A 17,311-nucleotide genomic window follows, 5' to 3' on the forward strand; every position below is an offset into this window, starting at 1 on the left:
CAGGGTTACACAGAGAAACCCTGTCTTGAAAAACAAACAAACAAACAAAAACAAAAACAAAAACAAAAAAACAAAAAAGCAAGAAGTCTGGGAAATAACAGAAATTGGAAAGAATGTGGAACGTGAGAGTATAGAAACTGGTCCAACCACCTGGGAGACAGTTCAGAGTTGCCTTGTGGGACTGAACACCTCCCAGCCCAGGAAGTAGTTTGGAGGGTGAGAATCACTTGCCCCGTAAGTCTGAGTTTGAACTGCAGAACCCATTTAAAAAGCTGGATGTAGTGGCACACATCTGTAACACTAGGATTCCTATGGTGAGGTGGGAGACACACACAGATCCATCTAGAAGCTCCCTGGCCAGCTACCTTGGAACTTGTAATGTGGCAGCAACCAGAGATTCTGCCTCACCAAGGTGCAGAGAACTGGCTTCCTAAAGTCATGCTCTGACCTTCACCTACGAGTAACAAACACAACTTTAAAAATTAAAAAAGATAAACTTGAGGCTGGACACCTGTAAATCCTCTGACTGTACAGTGCATCTCCAAGGGCGGTAAACAAGGGTGCTCCTGGGAGCCGTGTTTACGATTGCAGGAGCACAGCCTGGCTTTGTGGGGCACGAGTTTATCTGACTGGAGGAGGGAGCTTTTAAGGAAAAAGGTACAAGCTGGCCATAGTGGCACATGCCAGTAACTCCAGCACTTGGAAAGTAGAGACAGAACGATCAGAAGTTCAGGGCCATACTCTGCTACATAGGAAGTCTAACGTCACACATGAGACCCTTTCCTGGACTCACTTTGTAGACCAGGCTGGCCTCGAACTCACAGAGACACGCCTGCCTTTGCCTCCCCTTCCAAGTGCTGGGATTAAAGATGTGTGCCACCGCGCCTAGCTGAGACCCTTTCTTAAAAGACCAAAGTAAGAAAAAAAATGTTAAAGTTATGAATAAATATTAAGTTCAAAAGTGGATACTGATTTATATTGGGAAAAGGCAAAATAAATGTCACCAAAGTCAGGTAAGAGTTATTGCAAGTTTGTAACACTCACACTCAGAAAAATGCATATATTTAGTGCACTTAATATAGACAAAGGATGTAAAGTGGCCCCATATTCACATGTGCTATGGAACTGAATACATTCCTGGCAGGAACAATATCCCATCCGTCTGATCAGTAAAGCAAAATTCCATAGTACATGTAGCAGCTTCAGAGAATCATAGAAAAAAATGTTAATAAAAGCAAATACTGGAAGGTTACACACATATATAAAATATGGTAGTATATTATTTTTAGAAAGCTCAAGAGGGAAACGAAACATTGTCAGCCAAAATGCATCTACTGAAAATGGCAAACTGAACACACACACACACACACACACACACACACACACACGATCAGGATGAAGCAAGTAGAATTCCAGAGATAAATATAAATTAATTTACTAATAACAACATGAAGTCGAATTTTTGTTTTATTAGTATGCTCACGCTTAAAACAGCTGGTAAGTTTAATTTTTGTATGCACCAAATATTAGTCTGAAAGTTATAAATGTAAGAATTAGGTCGGGAAAAAAAAAAAAAAAAAAGACTTAACATCCCAAACATTACCTCAACATCCCCTGCTTCCCTTCCCCTATTTCCTCCCCACCCCAACAGAAGTGCAGGCCTCCTGAGATTTGCCAGGCTGTTCCAGCAGTTGGCCGAGCAAAGGCCACCCATGAAACTAAGGACAGACTTTGAAGAGTTTTTGTTGTTGTTTTTTCTTGGTTTTGCTTTGCATAGGGCAGGGCGGAGTGCTGTGGCAGTAATGCGCCAAGTATCAACTACACCATATCAAGTTGCTCGGATTCGGGAGTTATTCTCGGCAGTTGAAGGGAGAAGAGGGTTTTCTGGCCCACTCAAACTTCCCACTTTCTAAGCGTGGCAGCCCCCGCCCTTCCTGGCAAATTCTACTTTCTCACCAGCCTACTCCCAGCTGCACACTCCACCAGGAGGATTCCCGCTCCCGCCCTCCTCCCAGCGCGTAGGGCCCCCCGCAGCGCGTCACTGCGGGGCGTGGCCATCTGGAGCTCCGCCTTCCGCCGCGCGCAGGCGCGGGGCCCTCAAAGCCCGGCCGGGGCTAGTCGGCCGGAAGCTCGGCCCAGCGCCTGGAAGGGAGCGGCCCGAGCGGGAACGGACGCGGCCCGGTCCGCGCGGGTGAGCGTGCGCCGCCCTGGCAGCTCGGGCCCCCGACTCCCGCTCCTGTGCTCCATAACCCGGGCGCGAGGCGGCGGCTGCGGCGTGTACTGCGCCGCTCGCTAGGGTCCTCGTGACGTGCGCGTGCCTGGAGCGCGGCCCCGCGGGCGGCTGGGGTGGGCGGGAATGCGCCGGGTGCGGGCGTTGCCTAGAGCAGGAGGAGTGGGTTGCGGGCTCCCTCTCTGCAGCCCAGAGCGGCCCCACCTCTTGCCGCTTTCCCAGATGGCCCTGCCAGATCCTCAGATCCTCTAGACTAGGCGGCTTGGGTGCCATTTTTTTTTTTTTTAAATAGGAAATGAGATATAGCGATTTAAGACTTTAAAAAAAAATTATATTTCATAGTCCCAAAATAAGGTTAAGCATTCTTTCCCCAATCAGTACTTTGTGAAAACATTTAGAATGTTCTCCAGAGCAAGAATACTTGGTTTCTAATACTTAGAAAAAAAAATTTTTTTTTGATAAATAAACTTTATTCTTAGGTGGCTGGATTCTTCATCTGCGTGTGTGTATGTTTGTGTGTGTGAAATCAGTGTTTTCCTTTGGAATGTGGAACTCGAGTGCTCGCAAAGCACTCTACCACTAAAGTACATTCCCAGTCACACATATGTAGAAACACGTGTATTTTATGCTATCTGATATGTATATAATGTAAAAATAAAACGCGTATGTGTTATATATGGATTTAAGGTTGCAGTGACCTACTTACCGCGGTTGTGAAGGTGGAAAAACAAAGCAAAACAGTAACACACATAGAATGAGCACTCTGTTACTTATATAAACATAATAGCATTTCCCCATGTTTTGTACGTAGTTTTCATTTTTAAGATTCTAATTGTGGAATATATTCTTTTGTGAAAATGCTGCCGAAATTCCATAATATCCGCCCCCTGTAAATACAAATAAATGATCAGTAAACAGAAATAGATGGTGTGCACAGGAGGGTTGTGGGGAACTGTAGTCAGTTTTTCATTCCACCTGTGTGTGAGGACAAGGACTGGATCCCCTCCCCCAGAGGAAATTGATAAATGGAAGTTTGGCTTAAGTAGGGACATGATGTCTTCATTATTATCGCTTTGACTAAAAGTCTTGACACAACATCATATGGCACTAACATGTGAGCTTAATTGAGGGTAAATATCTATTTCATGGTGCAATTTCCTCAACAGAATATTGAAGAATGTTTGTTCCAAGATCTTTAAAAATCAAGAGGAGTTCTAATGATGACCTCAAAAGCTGCGTAGCTAAGAAAAGTAAGCCAGAAGCGGAAAGCCTCCAGGGGGAAGGAGATGGAGACACTCCAGACCATCCTGCAGTTAGGAAAGACAGACCGAGCAGTGCGTCAAGCCCCTTACCCAGTCCTTCTAGCCAGTTGCCCGAGGTAGGACCCGAACAGGGTGTGAAGGACAGCCACCCTTCTGAAGAGCCTATAAAGTCATTCTCCAAAACCCAGCGGTGGCCAGAGCCTGGGGAGCCTGTGTGTGTCATCTGTGGTCGTTATGGAGAGTATATCTGTGACAAGACAGATGAAGACGTGTGTAGCTTGGAGTGCAAAGCAAAACATCTGCTGCAAGTTAAGGAAGATTCATTAAAACCCAACAGCCCACGGGGAGCTGCTTCGGAGCCAGAGTCCCCACTGGATGCCTTTTATGTCTACAAAGAGCACCCCTTTATTGTGACCCTCAGGGAGGACCAGATTGAAACCCTTAAGCAGCAACTAGGAATCTCAGTTCAAGGACAAGAAGTTGCCAGACCAATTATTGACTTTGAGCACTGTGGCTTTCCTGAGACCTTAAATCAGAACTTGAAGAAATCAGGCTACGAAGTGCCAACTCCCATCCAGATGCAAATGGTTCCTGTGGGCCTTCTGGGAAGAGACATTCTGGCCAGTGCAGACACTGGCTCAGGGAAAACAGCCGCTTTCCTCCTGCCTGTTATCATCCGAGCTCTGTGTGAGGTAATTTACTGATGTGATATGTATTTGCCACAGAAACAGGTGGGGTTTAACCAAGTTTCACTGTAACTAACAAATTTGCAAGCTGCAGCTCAAGGGTCTGTCAGTCAAGTTGCAGAAGCATCTGGTGATCTTGCTTCTGTTTCGTATGTGAAGCAACATTTCAAAGAATACTCTTTTTATTGTGTTGAACTAGAGATCTCTTCCTGTAAGGTCTAAAAGTTAATTTCCTTACAAAGCATTTTATTTTTAGCAGGTTTTCTGTAAAAGAACATGAAGTTTTGATCTGCAAGGGGGAAAGAAGCCTCTGTTTAGCATATGGGTGAGCTGTCATTTATGTCAGCTGAGCCTCTTGGGTTTTGGAGAAACTGGCATTGTGTGTTAAAGTTCTAATGCTGCTACAGCGTATCAAAGCACATTCTTAAGTGCCACCTGGGCTTCATCTTTAACTAGTACTGCTGGACCTGGTGGCACAGGCCTGTAATCCCAGCACTCCAGAAAATGAGGCAGGAAGACTGGGTTCTAGACAGCTGAGGCTACGTAGTAAGACTCTGTCTCAAGCAGAACGAAACATGAAATATTAGCTTCTTTGTTAGTTTGTAGTGCATAAAGCATTTTCACACGCAGTTTCACAAACTCTGCGCATTTGTTTTCCTAGTACATGCCAAGTGTCATCATCTGAAGTGGTTTGGAACCAGAAGGAGTTAAGATTTGGGAGTTTTCCCAATTTTAGAATATTTGCATAGCTGTTCCTGGATGAGCATCCCTAATTCAGAAATACAAAACACAAAATACTCCAGAATCTGGAACTTTAAAAAGTATATATATATATGCAATTTTATTGATGTGTATGGGTGTTTTCTTACATGTATGTCAGTGTTACCACCTGCATGCATTATGCCCTTGAAGGCTGGAATGGGATATTGGATCTTTCATAACTGGAGCTGCGGGAGGTAGTGAGCTGTCATGGGAGGACTGGGATCACACCTGGGTCCTCCTCAGGAGAGCCAGTGCTCTTAACCACCGAGCCATCCCTACAGCCCCAGGATCTGAACCTTCGAATACCATGCTGGTCGCCAAAAGGTTTCCTATTTAGAGGGCACATTGGTTTCAGACTTCTGAATTGAGGATGCTCAGCCTGTTCTCGTGAGCTTGTGGGCTGTGCATGTGGTGGGAAGAGCGAGAAGTGTGGCAGAGAGGAAAGAGAAGAAAGAGCAAGTGAGGGTAGTGTGAGGGGAAGGTACCAGATGTCTATAAAGTACAGCTCAAGCACAGTGATTATACAGAGCTAAGGGATTGGATAGGCTGTGAATGCCTCTCACACATGCATATGTAAACTGAAGTTCTTTGACCAAAGAAAGATGTAAATGTGTGAAAGTGGAGAGGGAAGAATCCAGGTGCCAAAGTCCCAAGTTTTGGTGGGCCTTCATGGTGACCAGGGGGTTCCTCCTGCAGGAGGATTGCTAGAGATTTGAGTATGTCTTTCTCGCCTTGTTTACTATGTACACCTTCCCCACTTTTGATCTTTAGTTGTTTAAGTTGTATGAGAAATGGGTCAAGTTCTGATAATTTTTTGGAGGGAAAATCTGCATGGGGTGAGCAGAAGGCTCCTATCTGGGGCTGATGGTATCGCTGTGAAGGGCGTAGTTCATGTCATCAGAAAGTAGTTGTTGGAGTTTGTATGTTGTTTTTCTCTTCTTTGCAGGACAAAACTCCGTCTGCGCTCATTCTCACACCAACAAGAGAGTTAGCCATTCAGATAGAGAGGCAAGCCAAGGAATTGATGAGTGGCCTGCCACGCATGAAGACAGTGCTTCTTGTGGGGGGCTTACCTTTACCCCCACAGCTCTATCGGTTACGACAGCATGTTAAGGTAAGTGTCTGTCTGGTAGAAGGCCTTTGAAAGTTCTGTAAACAGTAGAGGAGTGTGTGTGTCCATCTATTCTTGAAGGGTTTTTGTTTTGTTTTATTTCATTTTGGTTTTTCGAGACAGGGTTTCTCTGTATAATAGGCTTGGCTGTCCTATAGGCTTGGCTGTCCTAGACCAGGCTGGCCTCAAACTCAGAGATCTGCCTGCCTCTGCCTTCCAAGTATCGAGATTAATTGTTTTTGAGGTTTTTTTTTTTTTTTTTTTTTTTTTGAGGGGAGGGGATTGACAGCTTTTAGTTGTTTGCCTACTAATTTTTTTTTCCAAAGTTAATTTTTATAGCCCGGCATAGTGATTCATGTCTGTAACCCCTGCATTGGAGCTTGAAGCAGGAGTATGAATGAAAGTTTGTAGTCAGCCTGAGCTACATAGTGATTGGCCAGTATGTGATAGAGAGTGGGACTTTGTCTTAAAAGCGAAAACAAAACAACAACAAAGAAACTAAAACGAAAGGTTCATTTATGTGTTGGCGGAGTGCCTGTTCTCCATTGAGCTCTGTTGGGAATTCTCATGCACCTCAATTAATGTAGCCCTATTTGCCCTGGAGGTGGGTTTGTATATTTCATCTTTCTTGCTTGGGAAGGCTGATCTCAGACGCTGAGGTTTATATAAATGTTTGTAAGTAATAAATAATAATTGCCCCAACTAGAACCTTAGTTTCTCTGACTCTGCTACCCCTTTGCTGGGCTATATAGTCTGTTTTCTGATACATGAAAGTAATGTGATGTAATCGTAGCTTTGGAGCTTGCTAACAGTGTGGTAGATAACTGGCTTTGCTGGATTTCTTGAGTTAGAATGGTTGTATGTACTTGTCAGTTCAGCTTAAGAGAAGCTCAGCACAGAGGCTGAGCAGTAAAGATGGACTATAGCCTAGGTGCAGCGGTTGGCCCTGGGGTCCCCTGCTGTTTTGGACATTGCCGTTTTTAGTTTCTGGAATGGGGCGGGGAGGTTCTGAAGTTCCAAGGGAGGAGAGACAACAGGTTACCAACAGGCATGAAAACCCTGCAATATTAACAAAAAAAACTGTATTAATACCTCTATTGTTTATAGGACATCTCATTAGATGTGTTTGACAGATTTAAAACAAGTAAAATACACTTGTAAGACATTGCCGATTAGCCGGGCGTGGTGGCGCACGCCTTTAATCCCAGCACTCGGGAGGCAGAGGCAGGCGGATCACTGTGAGTTCCAGGCCAGCCTGGTGTACAAAGTGAGTCAAACCCTGTCTCAAAAAACCAAAAAAAAAAAAAAAAAAAAAAAAGAAAAGACATTGCCGATTGACAATTAGTGGGGAATTGTAGACCTCCACTATATTAAACTATATTAAACAGAGAAAGGTAATATTATACTAGTGACAGATGATAAGTTCAGCAGTATATATTTATAAGGTAAACCATTAAATATTTAATGAACACTGAACTGGGTTAGTAGAGCCTGCTGGAATCTCTTAGAAGCACTTGACCTATTTTTATCGCACAGCACTGAAACATGACGTGCCGAGACATGTAGGTGCAGTTCTGATCGCCTTTATATAGCTGACCTTTCATTCTTCTTGCACTTTTTCAAAACAAGTTCTTGTGTGTTTGGAGGCCTCCAACTTCAGGGCACCCACCTCAGCCTTCTGAGTGCTGAGCTTGGCCCGTCCTGCTGGCTGCATTTCCATTCTTAGAAAAGCATAGTTAGTACATTGGTGGTAATCTCTAGTTTTCAATAATTAGTCATTTATATGACTGGATACAGTATTTCCATACATTAAAAAAAAAAAATCTCTACCTTCATCAAAAGCAACCAGTTCAGTATAAGAAACTTTTTTCTCCCAGTCTTCTTGGAAGAAAGTTTCTGACTTGGTCCCTATTATTCCAAAATACTTAGGAATGTGATTCCTATAACCAAAGACAACATTCTGCATGTCCATATGTAATTAAAGATTCAGGGAGTTAACACTGACATGTGAGTATAGATTAGAAACCAACATGGTGCCTGCTCTGTGGAGGCCGCTCACGTTTTATAGTTCCACCACCTTCTCACACACACACACCCTATCCCACACCTGACCCCCTGGCTCCAGAAGCTGGATGAAGCTGGATGTAGTGGCAGCACCTCTAACTCCAGTACGATGGCTTCAGAGGCAAGAAGATTAAAGTTAAGGCCATCCTGGGCTACAGAGTAAAGGCCAGTCTCAAAAGGCATTCAAATAATAAGTAGGCACGTCAGGCTGATGTGTTGTATTTGGATGGTGTATGTGATGGTGACTGTTGCCACCTTCACGGGATCTTGGGTCCCCTGAGAGATGGGCCTCTGGGCATGCCCCTGGTGGGTTACCTTGATTATATTAATTAATGTGGGAAGACCCATCTTTTTTTTTTTTTTAAGATTTATTTATTATGTATATACAATGCTTTGTCTGCATTAGGCCTGCAGGCCAGAAGAGGACACCAGATCTCATTATAGATGGCTGTGAGCCACCACGTGGTTGCTGGGAATTGAACTCAGGACCTCTGGAAGAGCAGACAGTGCTCTTAACCACTGAGCTATCTTTCCAGCCTGGGAAGACCCATCGTAATTGTATTTGGACCATTCTCTGATCAGGGGATACTGGGCTGTATAAAATTGAAAAAGCAAGCAGAGAAGGTGGTTGCCTCTGCTTTCTGATTGTGATGTGTTATAAGCAGCTCCTCAAGTTCCTTCATTTGTTCTTTCTTTCTTTTTTTGTTTTTTTTTTTTGTTTTTTTTTTTTTTTTTTGAGACAGTCTCTCTGTGTAGCCTTGGCTGTCCTGGACTTGCTTTATAGACCAGGCTGGCCTCAAACTCACCATGATCTACCTGCTTCTGCCTCCCGAGTGCTGGGATTAAAGGCGTGTACCACCATGCCCGGCTGTTGTTTGTTTTCCTCTTGGTTTACTCCAAGTTCTTATCCCTGGATTTCCTTGCTACAATTGGACTGTATTCTTGAGTTGTGACCCAGAATAAACCTTTATCCCTTAAGTTGTTTTGTTGGGGTTTCTTGTTTGTCGGTTGGTTGGTTGGTTGGGTTTTCAAGACAGAGTCTCTCTGTGTAGCCTTGGCTATCCTGGAGTCGCTTTGTAAACCAGGCTGGCCTCGAACTCACAGTGATCTGCCTGCCTCTGACTCCTGAGTGCTGGGATTAAAGGCGTGCGCCACCATGCCCAGCCCAGCTTGTTAGGGTATTTTATTACAGCAACAGGAAAAGAATCTAAGACAGTGCATCTCTGTCATCTTTGGTTTATGGTGTTTCTTTAATCTTTATGATTTTTTTCCTGATTTTGACACTGCTACGATTTATAAGTCACTTCTTTTTGTTGTTCCTGTGATTTCTCTTACTATTCTTTTAGATTGTTTTTTTAATCTGTATGAGTGTTTTGCCTACATGTATGTATGTGTACCATGTACGTGCCTGGTGTAGAGGAACTGGAGTTACAGATGGTTGTGAGCCACCATGTGGGTGCTGGGAACAGCAAGTGTTCCTAGCCACTGAGCCATCCTTTCATTCTTTTTAAACTTTAGTATGTATATGGTGAGTATGTGTGATGTTTGAGCACATGTGTGTGCAGGTATGTACTCCCATGCAATTGTAGAGGCTGGAGGAGAATGCTGGGTGTCCTGCTGTCTTGAGACAGGCTCTCTTATGAAGCGGGAGTTCCACAGTGCTGGGATCACAGGCACACATGCAGCCATATCCAGCTTCTGTGGGTGCTGAGGACCGGAACCCAGGACCTCCTGCTTGTACAGCAAGTGCTCTTGCCTGCTGAGCCAGCTTCCGGGTCTTCCCCTGGCCCCACACCCCTCCGTCCTTGACCCCACTCTTCTCTCTCTCTTGGTCTGACTTATGGCAGTCCTCCTGCATCAGTATCTGAAGTGCTACAGTCACAGCTGTGCTCCCCCGTGCCCAGCTTTCACACCACTTGTTCTTTCCATTGCACCCCTTTCAGTGGCTGACCTTTACTGTTTTCTTCCTTGAGATACTGGGGTAGAACACCATGTCTCAGGAATGCTAGGGCAACACCCCACCACTCAGCTACACCACCACCTCGCTGAATGTTAACTTGTATTTTAACTGTAAGGTTTATTCTTTTTTCCTTTTGTATTTAGTAAATCTTTTGGGAGAAGTGCTTTGGGATATGCAAATGTCTTGTGTTCGTCAGTATTGAATCCGGTTTCCTGTTTTGTTTAAAGGGTCTCTACTCGTATTGTGATTTGGTTTGGCCCTGATTTGACCAGTAGAAGAACTTTGAGCAGGTTTCTGTGACTTTAGGTCGTAGTTCCATTATCTCTGAGTACTTGCTATCTACTTAAGGAGGTCCCTGTTTGCCTTATTTTTCTCCCTAGCCAGCCCTGGAATCATGCCTTGTTGTTTTTGAACCACTCCTTCCTCCCATTGAGCCTTTAGACTCATCTTTATGTAGTATGTACTGGACAGACTTCTCCACTTATTATATAATCATATAAACAACAGTAGTATTTATTTGTCTCTTCCTATAGACTACAGATTGTCTGAGAGCAGAAACTGGGTATTACTTATTCATTGTGGTACTTTATACACTTTCTAGCATATGCTAGCTGTTCAGTAAAAGCAGAATGAAAGGCCAGGGGTGATGCACTCCTACAATCCCAGCATTCAAAAGGCAGGAGGATTGAAAAGTCAAGGCAAGCATGGGGTAATAGCGAAACCCTATCACAAAAGAAAAAAAAAAAAAGAATGAATAAATGAATAAATATTATCTCTTATGCTTTCTTATTCAGGTTATCATAGCAACTCCTGGGCGACTTCTGGACATAACAAAACAGAGCTCCGTATCACTCAGTGGCATAAAAATTGTGGTAGTGGATGAAGTAAGTAGTCGTGTTTAAAACTATTAGTGACAGCCGAGCGTGGTGGCTCACACTTTTAATCTCAGCACTTGGGAGACAGAGGCAGGTGGATCGCTGTGAGTTCAAGGCCAGCCTGATCTACAAATTGAGTCCAGGATAGTCAAGGCTACATAGAGAAACCCTGTCTCGGGGGCGGGGGGCGGGAGGAACAAAAAAAAAACCCAAAAACGTTTAATGAGGAGGCTGGGGCAATGACTGAGTGCAAACAGTGCCTGCTGCACTGTCATGAGGACCTGAGCCCGGGTCAGGGCTGGGCGTCCAGGTGCATGTCTGAAACCGCAGTGCTAGGAAGGCAAGGACAGGAAGATCCCAGAACTCACTGGCTGACCAGTGAGCTCTGGGCTCAGCGAGAGACTGTCTCAAAAATAAGGTGAGTGGCTGGGAAGATGGCGCAGCAGGTAAGAGCAATTGCCATTCAAACTGATAACTTAAAAGCCAAATGCACTAGCAGCAAAAGCAGTAAGAGAGTCCCTTCTGCAAACAAGGTGGAAGGTAAGCATCTAGCACTAAGGTCATTCTCTGACCTCCACTCATGCTTCCTTACATGCAATCATGCACATACACATACTTAGAAAAATAAAAGTGTGTGTGTGTGTATGTGTGGGTGTGTGTGTGGGTGTGTGTACAATAAAGCAGAAAGTGATTGAGGAAGATGTCACTATTGACCTCTGGCCTTCACCTACGTATGGGCACACTTGTGTGTGCATTTGTAAGCACACATATACTACACATATGCATTAAAAAGCAGTCACTCGATTTTGTATAATTTATTTAACAGCATAGTGTAGCTATGTAATGTCTTTGTTTATTTAGAACATTCTCTCTGAATGGAAAAAAAAATTCCGGGACTTGTAAAAATTTATTGTACCGGGTTTTAAGCTGACTCCTATGTACACTGCAGCAAAACTAAGGCAGTTACTTTAATGATAGCTCTTTTTTCTTCCTGGGCATTGGTTGTGAAACTTTTGTTGTTATTGTTAATATATCTGAGAAGCATTTATACCTTTGAAGTGTAAAATGAAGCTAAGTGCATTATTTTATTATATGTGTGTACATGTAAAACTTTTATTTATTCATTCATTTATTGTGTATATGTGCTCGTGCACTTCCCATGTTGCCATGTGTGAGAGCAAAAGTTAGAGGATGACTTGTGGGTTCTCCCACATGTGAGTAAGGGATCAAACTCAGGTTTTCAGGATTGACAGCAGGCACCTTTACCTCTGAGCTATCTTGTCAGCCTTATATTTTAAATTTTGTTGTTGTTATTATTATTATTGTTATTATTTGTGTGTGTGTGTGCATGCACATGCATGCCATAACACCTGTGTGGAAGGAGGTCAGAGACAACTTTTAGAAGGTGGGTCCTTCCTTCCATCAAGGGTTCCAGGGATTGAACTCAGGTCATCAGGCTTTGCTACAAGTGCCTTTACCCTGAGCCATCCTGCCAGGCCTCTATCATCATCATCATCATCATCACCACCACCACCACCACCACCACCACCACCACCACCACCACCACCACCACATTGATTAGGTCACATTCAGACAAGCATGAGAACGGAGCATATGCCATCCCTGCATCCAGGACACGTTTTTCTCCCCACCAGCAGTGACAGCAGAGGTTTGGTGTTATGTAGCAGTGGTATTAGTGCGATGCCAGGCCCTGACCGGTGATCACATCCTGGTGTGCCCTTGTCCCAGTGAACAGCCGGGGACACTCTCAGGTATGTAAAGATGATGCAGCCACGGCTCAAGACTAGAGTTTGAACTTTTTTTTTTCTTACCACTTCTTGTGTTTAATCTTATAGAGCAGTAGTGAGGGTGAGGAATGATGGAAAATGTCTCATAGACTAAGATATCCAAAAGAAATGACAAATAATACAATTGAGTCCTTTGAAAGGTCTGCTAAGTCAGTGTTTTCCTGCATGGCCGTTAGGTACAGTTAGGTTGTACTCATTCTCATATCTCTTCACGGCTTTTTAATTTAATATATATTATTTACTTACTTGTGCAGTAGACAAGGGTTCCTAGGGCCTGCCAGCCCATGGAACATGATGGTGCAAAAGCAGCATCCGTTTAGGTATGGAGTGGGTGTTATGTGCCACTCCTGCCCATGTGCCTCAGCATTTAAGGGGTGTAGTTTCTTTGCAGCTCAGAAGGTAAATGAGCTGGCAAACAGCCTTATTGATTGTTTGTGCAGAAGTTAGCACAGGAGTATGTCTAGGTGCAGATTAACCAACTCCAGGTGTTGGGATGCAGTGGCAGAAACATTTTCATTGTGATCCAAACCTACATGACACTGAAATGTTGAGGAAAAAGACATGCACTTGAAATAAAGGCTGGAACATTGTTCTGTCTATTGAGATATAGAAATACTCAGGTAGGAGCTGACAAGATGGCTCAGACTTGCTTGCTGCCAAGCCAGACAGCGTGAGTTCAGTCCCCAGAACCTACATGGTGGAAGGAGGGAACAAACTTTAACAAGTTGTTCTGTAACCTACAGGTACCACACACACACACACACACACACCATTTGTACTTTTAAAAAAGTACTTAGATAAACAGTGTAGGCCAATGATTGGCAAATATTTCTTTAAAATAGCAGATGGGGGTGGGGTGCTGGATAAATAGTTCAATGGTAAAGAACACTAGCTACTCTCCCAGAAGACCGAGGTTCGATTCCCAGCACCTGCATTGCTGCTCACAACAGTCTTTAACTCCAGTTCCAAGGGATCTGATGACCTCTTCTGGCCTTCATGGGCACCAGACATTCACATGGTACACAGACATGCATACAAGCAAAACATTCAAACATAAATAAAATGATTCTTTTAAAAACTTAAATAAGCCAGGCAGTGGTGGTACACACCTTTAATCCCAGCACCTGGGAGGCAGAGGCAGGCAGATCTCCATGAGTTCGAGGCAAGCCTGGACTACAGAATGAGTTATAGGATAGCCAGAGCTGTTACATAGAGAAACCCTGTCCAGTGTGATCTTTTGAAACTAATCTTTACAATCATAGCAGTATGAAAATACCCAGCTTGATTGGTGGCACATACCTATACCTTTACTGTAATGCCAGGGGCAAGAGGATCATGAATTCAAGACCAGTCTAAGCTACATAGCAAGACTGTATCTCAAGAAAACCAAAACGATAAAACAGAAACAAACAAAAACACAGATGTGGGGCTCAGGAGATCAGTCAGTGAGGATCTAGAGTTCGAGTCTCCTTTTATTTATGCAGATAAATAAGAGCGGAGTGTGGCAGCACAGTCATGCAGTCTCAGAACTGGGGAAGTGGAGACAGGCAGAGTTCTGGCTCAGAGGCCAGCCAGTGTGCCCTGCTTGGCAAGCTCAGGCCACTGGGAGACCCTCTCTCAAAGCAAAGGGTGAACGGCACCGCAGCTTGGCCTCTGGCCATCACGCAGGCGTGAATGTCTGTATATATGCAGGCATGCCTACATGAGCACCACATACACACACGCATTAAAGAACTACAGGTGTGGGTGCACATGGTTATAAACCCAGCACTCGCCCAGAGAAGCAGAGGAGCAGGACTTCAAGTTCCAGACCAGCCTGCGTTTTATAGTGTGTGGTTCTCCTCCACCAAAGCAGGAGGAGAAGACGGTGAGTCGCAGAGCTTGGAAGATAGATCAGACACTCTAGGAACTGCTTCTGGGAGCTAGTTCAGCTTTACTTGGAGAGAACAAAGTAGTCCTTGGGGAGTGGGCGAGGCATTCCAGAATAGCTGTACATAATTGATACCTAATTATCCTACAGGCACAGGGAGGGGAGAGCTAGCAGGGGCCTGTGTAAGGGGCCATATTTCAAATGTGGTTAGGGGCATCTATGTCTAAAGCCACTCTCCAGATGGAGTCAGGCAGAGAGCAGGAGGGTCTGCTGAGGAGAGGGAGTCCTACACCTAATGCTGAGCTCAGAGTACCTATCCGGACCTGGAGAACTGCAACCTCAAACAACAGGGTTATTCCAACAATAGAAATACTCTGATTCTACAGCTCTGTCCTAGAGCATCTGTCGAGCACCAGGCACAAAGGAGATACACATTCATACATTCGGACAAACACAATACACATAAACTAAAAATAAATTTTAAAAAAGTTGTAAAGGGCTGGAGAGATGGCTCAGTGGTTAAGAGCACCGCCTGCTCTTCCAAAGGTCCTGAGTTCAATTCCCAGCAAACACATGGTGGCTCACAACCATCTATAATGTAACCTGATACCCTCTTCTGGCCTGCGGGTGTACAAGCAGACAACACTGTATACATAATAATAAATTAATCTTTAAAAAAAAAGTTGTAAAGTACTTGCCTATCACTTGCAAGGTGTTGGGTTATATCTGTTGCACCATTAAAATATATATATATATATATTAGAAGAAGAAAAAAGTGACTGGATGTGACTGCTTCCCCTAGAATAGGTAAAGGTTGGAATTTGTCTTGAGAGCCGTAGTTTGTTAACTTGTAGGGGAAACCGCTATAAAATAAAATACTGTATTGTGTATATTACATGCTAATTGTCCAGGACTATTAAGGCCAGGAGTAGAAGTAAGATAGTAAGTGATTTGACACTATTAAAAAATAGTAATGGGATTTGAACTGTTCCTCAGAAGATGGGGGAAATGTAAAAACCAGAGGTCAGATGAAATATTCCAATGAAGAGACTAGCAGAATCTTGTGGAGGAGAAGGAAAGAGACCAACAAGCTTGAAGAATTCTTCCTGAGAAATAATAGCAAGTGGCCTTGGGTAGCTAGGGTGGAGTCAAATTATAGAGGGCTCTGAAAGGGAGGCAGAAGCTTCTGGATTTGATGTGGGAGACAATGAGGCTTTCTAAATTACGAGCTGGGCGTAAGCATGGTAAAAGTGGTGGTTTAGGGAGGCTAGTCCTCTGCTCAGTACAAGAGTAATTAAAGAAGGGCTCATAGAGACCAAGCAGCCAACAAACCGGCCAAGGAGTGAAGGGGTCAAGGCAGGGTGGAGGCCCTGGGACTGAAGGGTTAAATCTGAGAATGGCTGTAAAGTTATCTTGTCTGAGCCTTCTGATGACTGCCCATGGGGAAGAAGACAGCAGCTGGAGAGGTGACGCCATAAATTAGAGCTGGGCCTTTGATTTCAGAAAAGGGTAAGTGAGTAAGTGCTGGGTCCTGGCAATACTGTCTGAGTTTGGCCTTCTGTAAACAGTAGACCAAGGGGAGACATTCTCCTCCTTGCAGGCAGAGTGCATTGGAGTCTATGTGCTGTCTGCTTTCTCCAAGAGAAGGCTGGAGGGGAGTGGGCAGAGAGGCCTGAGGCTGAGGGCGGGACATGTGGAGTTGGCAGCTGAGTCAGCACAGGAGTCTAGGATGGAAACTGAGAGTGAATGATCTCCCTAATGGAGGGATGGATGCCACTGTTGCAAGAGGGCCAGGACTCATGTAGCCCTTGTATTTGAAACCTCTGCTCCACGTCACCATCTGTCCCTTGTCGGGCCTTCCCTTTGGCCTAGAATTCTACCCGCCCCCCGCCCCATCCTGCTCCTTCCTCGCTGCTTCAGAATAAGGGATTCAGAAGCTGACCGCTGCCCCTCAGGGTAGGGGCTTCTTCCTTCTGCTCCGGTGGACTCTGCATAGACTGTACTGTCTCTCTGTACTGTGTCACTGGCTGCCTCACAATCACCAAGCACAGGTCTGTCCCACTTGGCCTAGTGATTATAAACCACCTGGGGGGCAGATAGTAAATTCTGGCCTGTAACCCCAGCACTTACTAAGCTGGTGGTGCTGGATGGTGGGTGTGGGGTGATGCTCAAAGCCAGTCTGAGGGCACTGGAGAGATGGCTCAGTAGTTAAGAACACTTGCTACTCTTACAGAGGACCTGGGTTTGGTTCCCAGCACTCACCTAGTGGGTCACAACCATCCCCAATTCGCGTTCCAGGGAATCCAACACCCTTTTCTTACCTCCCAGGTATCAAGCATACATGCAGGCAAAATATTCATACACGTAAAGTAAACGAATTCAAAGCCAGCTCGGGCTATCTGGAAACCATATCTCCAAACGAAAGGAAACAACAACAAACACACAAAAGCATGGAACCCCTGGCGTGCCCAAGGAACGTTATCCAGACTGGATTTCTCACTAGAGTAGCCTGATTCGGCAGCCCAGGGATCTTGAAAAACTCAACTTGGGTGATTCCTAGATTTTGAGAGGTTCGGGACACTGATTTGTTGCTTGTTACAAAATTAGGTCTTACTTAGTGCTTAGAGTTAAGGTTGCCCATACATTTATGAAAGGCATCCTTTTTGGGGGTCTTTTGACATGC

The 17,311-nt window shown here is 44.6% G+C and overlaps 1 protein-coding gene across 3 annotated transcripts in view; it reads left to right on the forward strand.

The window, feature by feature from the left end:
* The first annotated feature begins 2,103 nt into the window (after nucleotides 1–2,103).
* Nucleotides 2,104–17,311, forward strand: part of Ddx59 (DEAD-box helicase 59) — a 28,939-nt gene continuing 13,731 nt past the window's right edge. For all 3 annotated transcript variants that reach the window (XM_051147496.1, XM_051147495.1, XM_051147493.1), the window contains exons 1-4: nucleotides 2,104–2,191; nucleotides 3,397–4,184; nucleotides 5,887–6,054; nucleotides 10,870–10,959. In XM_051147496.1, the coding sequence (XP_051003453.1) occupies nucleotides 3,408–4,184; nucleotides 5,887–6,054; nucleotides 10,870–10,959 (1,035 nt within the window). In that variant the 5' untranslated portion in view covers nucleotides 2,104–2,191; nucleotides 3,397–3,407. The remainder of the gene's footprint in view (nucleotides 2,192–3,396; nucleotides 4,185–5,886; nucleotides 6,055–10,869; nucleotides 10,960–17,311) is intronic.

The sequence above is a fragment of the Acomys russatus genome, chromosome 6, assembly GCF_903995435.1.
Source record: "Acomys russatus chromosome 6, mAcoRus1.1, whole genome shotgun sequence".
Taxonomy (NCBI): Eukaryota; Metazoa; Chordata; class Mammalia; order Rodentia; family Muridae; genus Acomys; species Acomys russatus.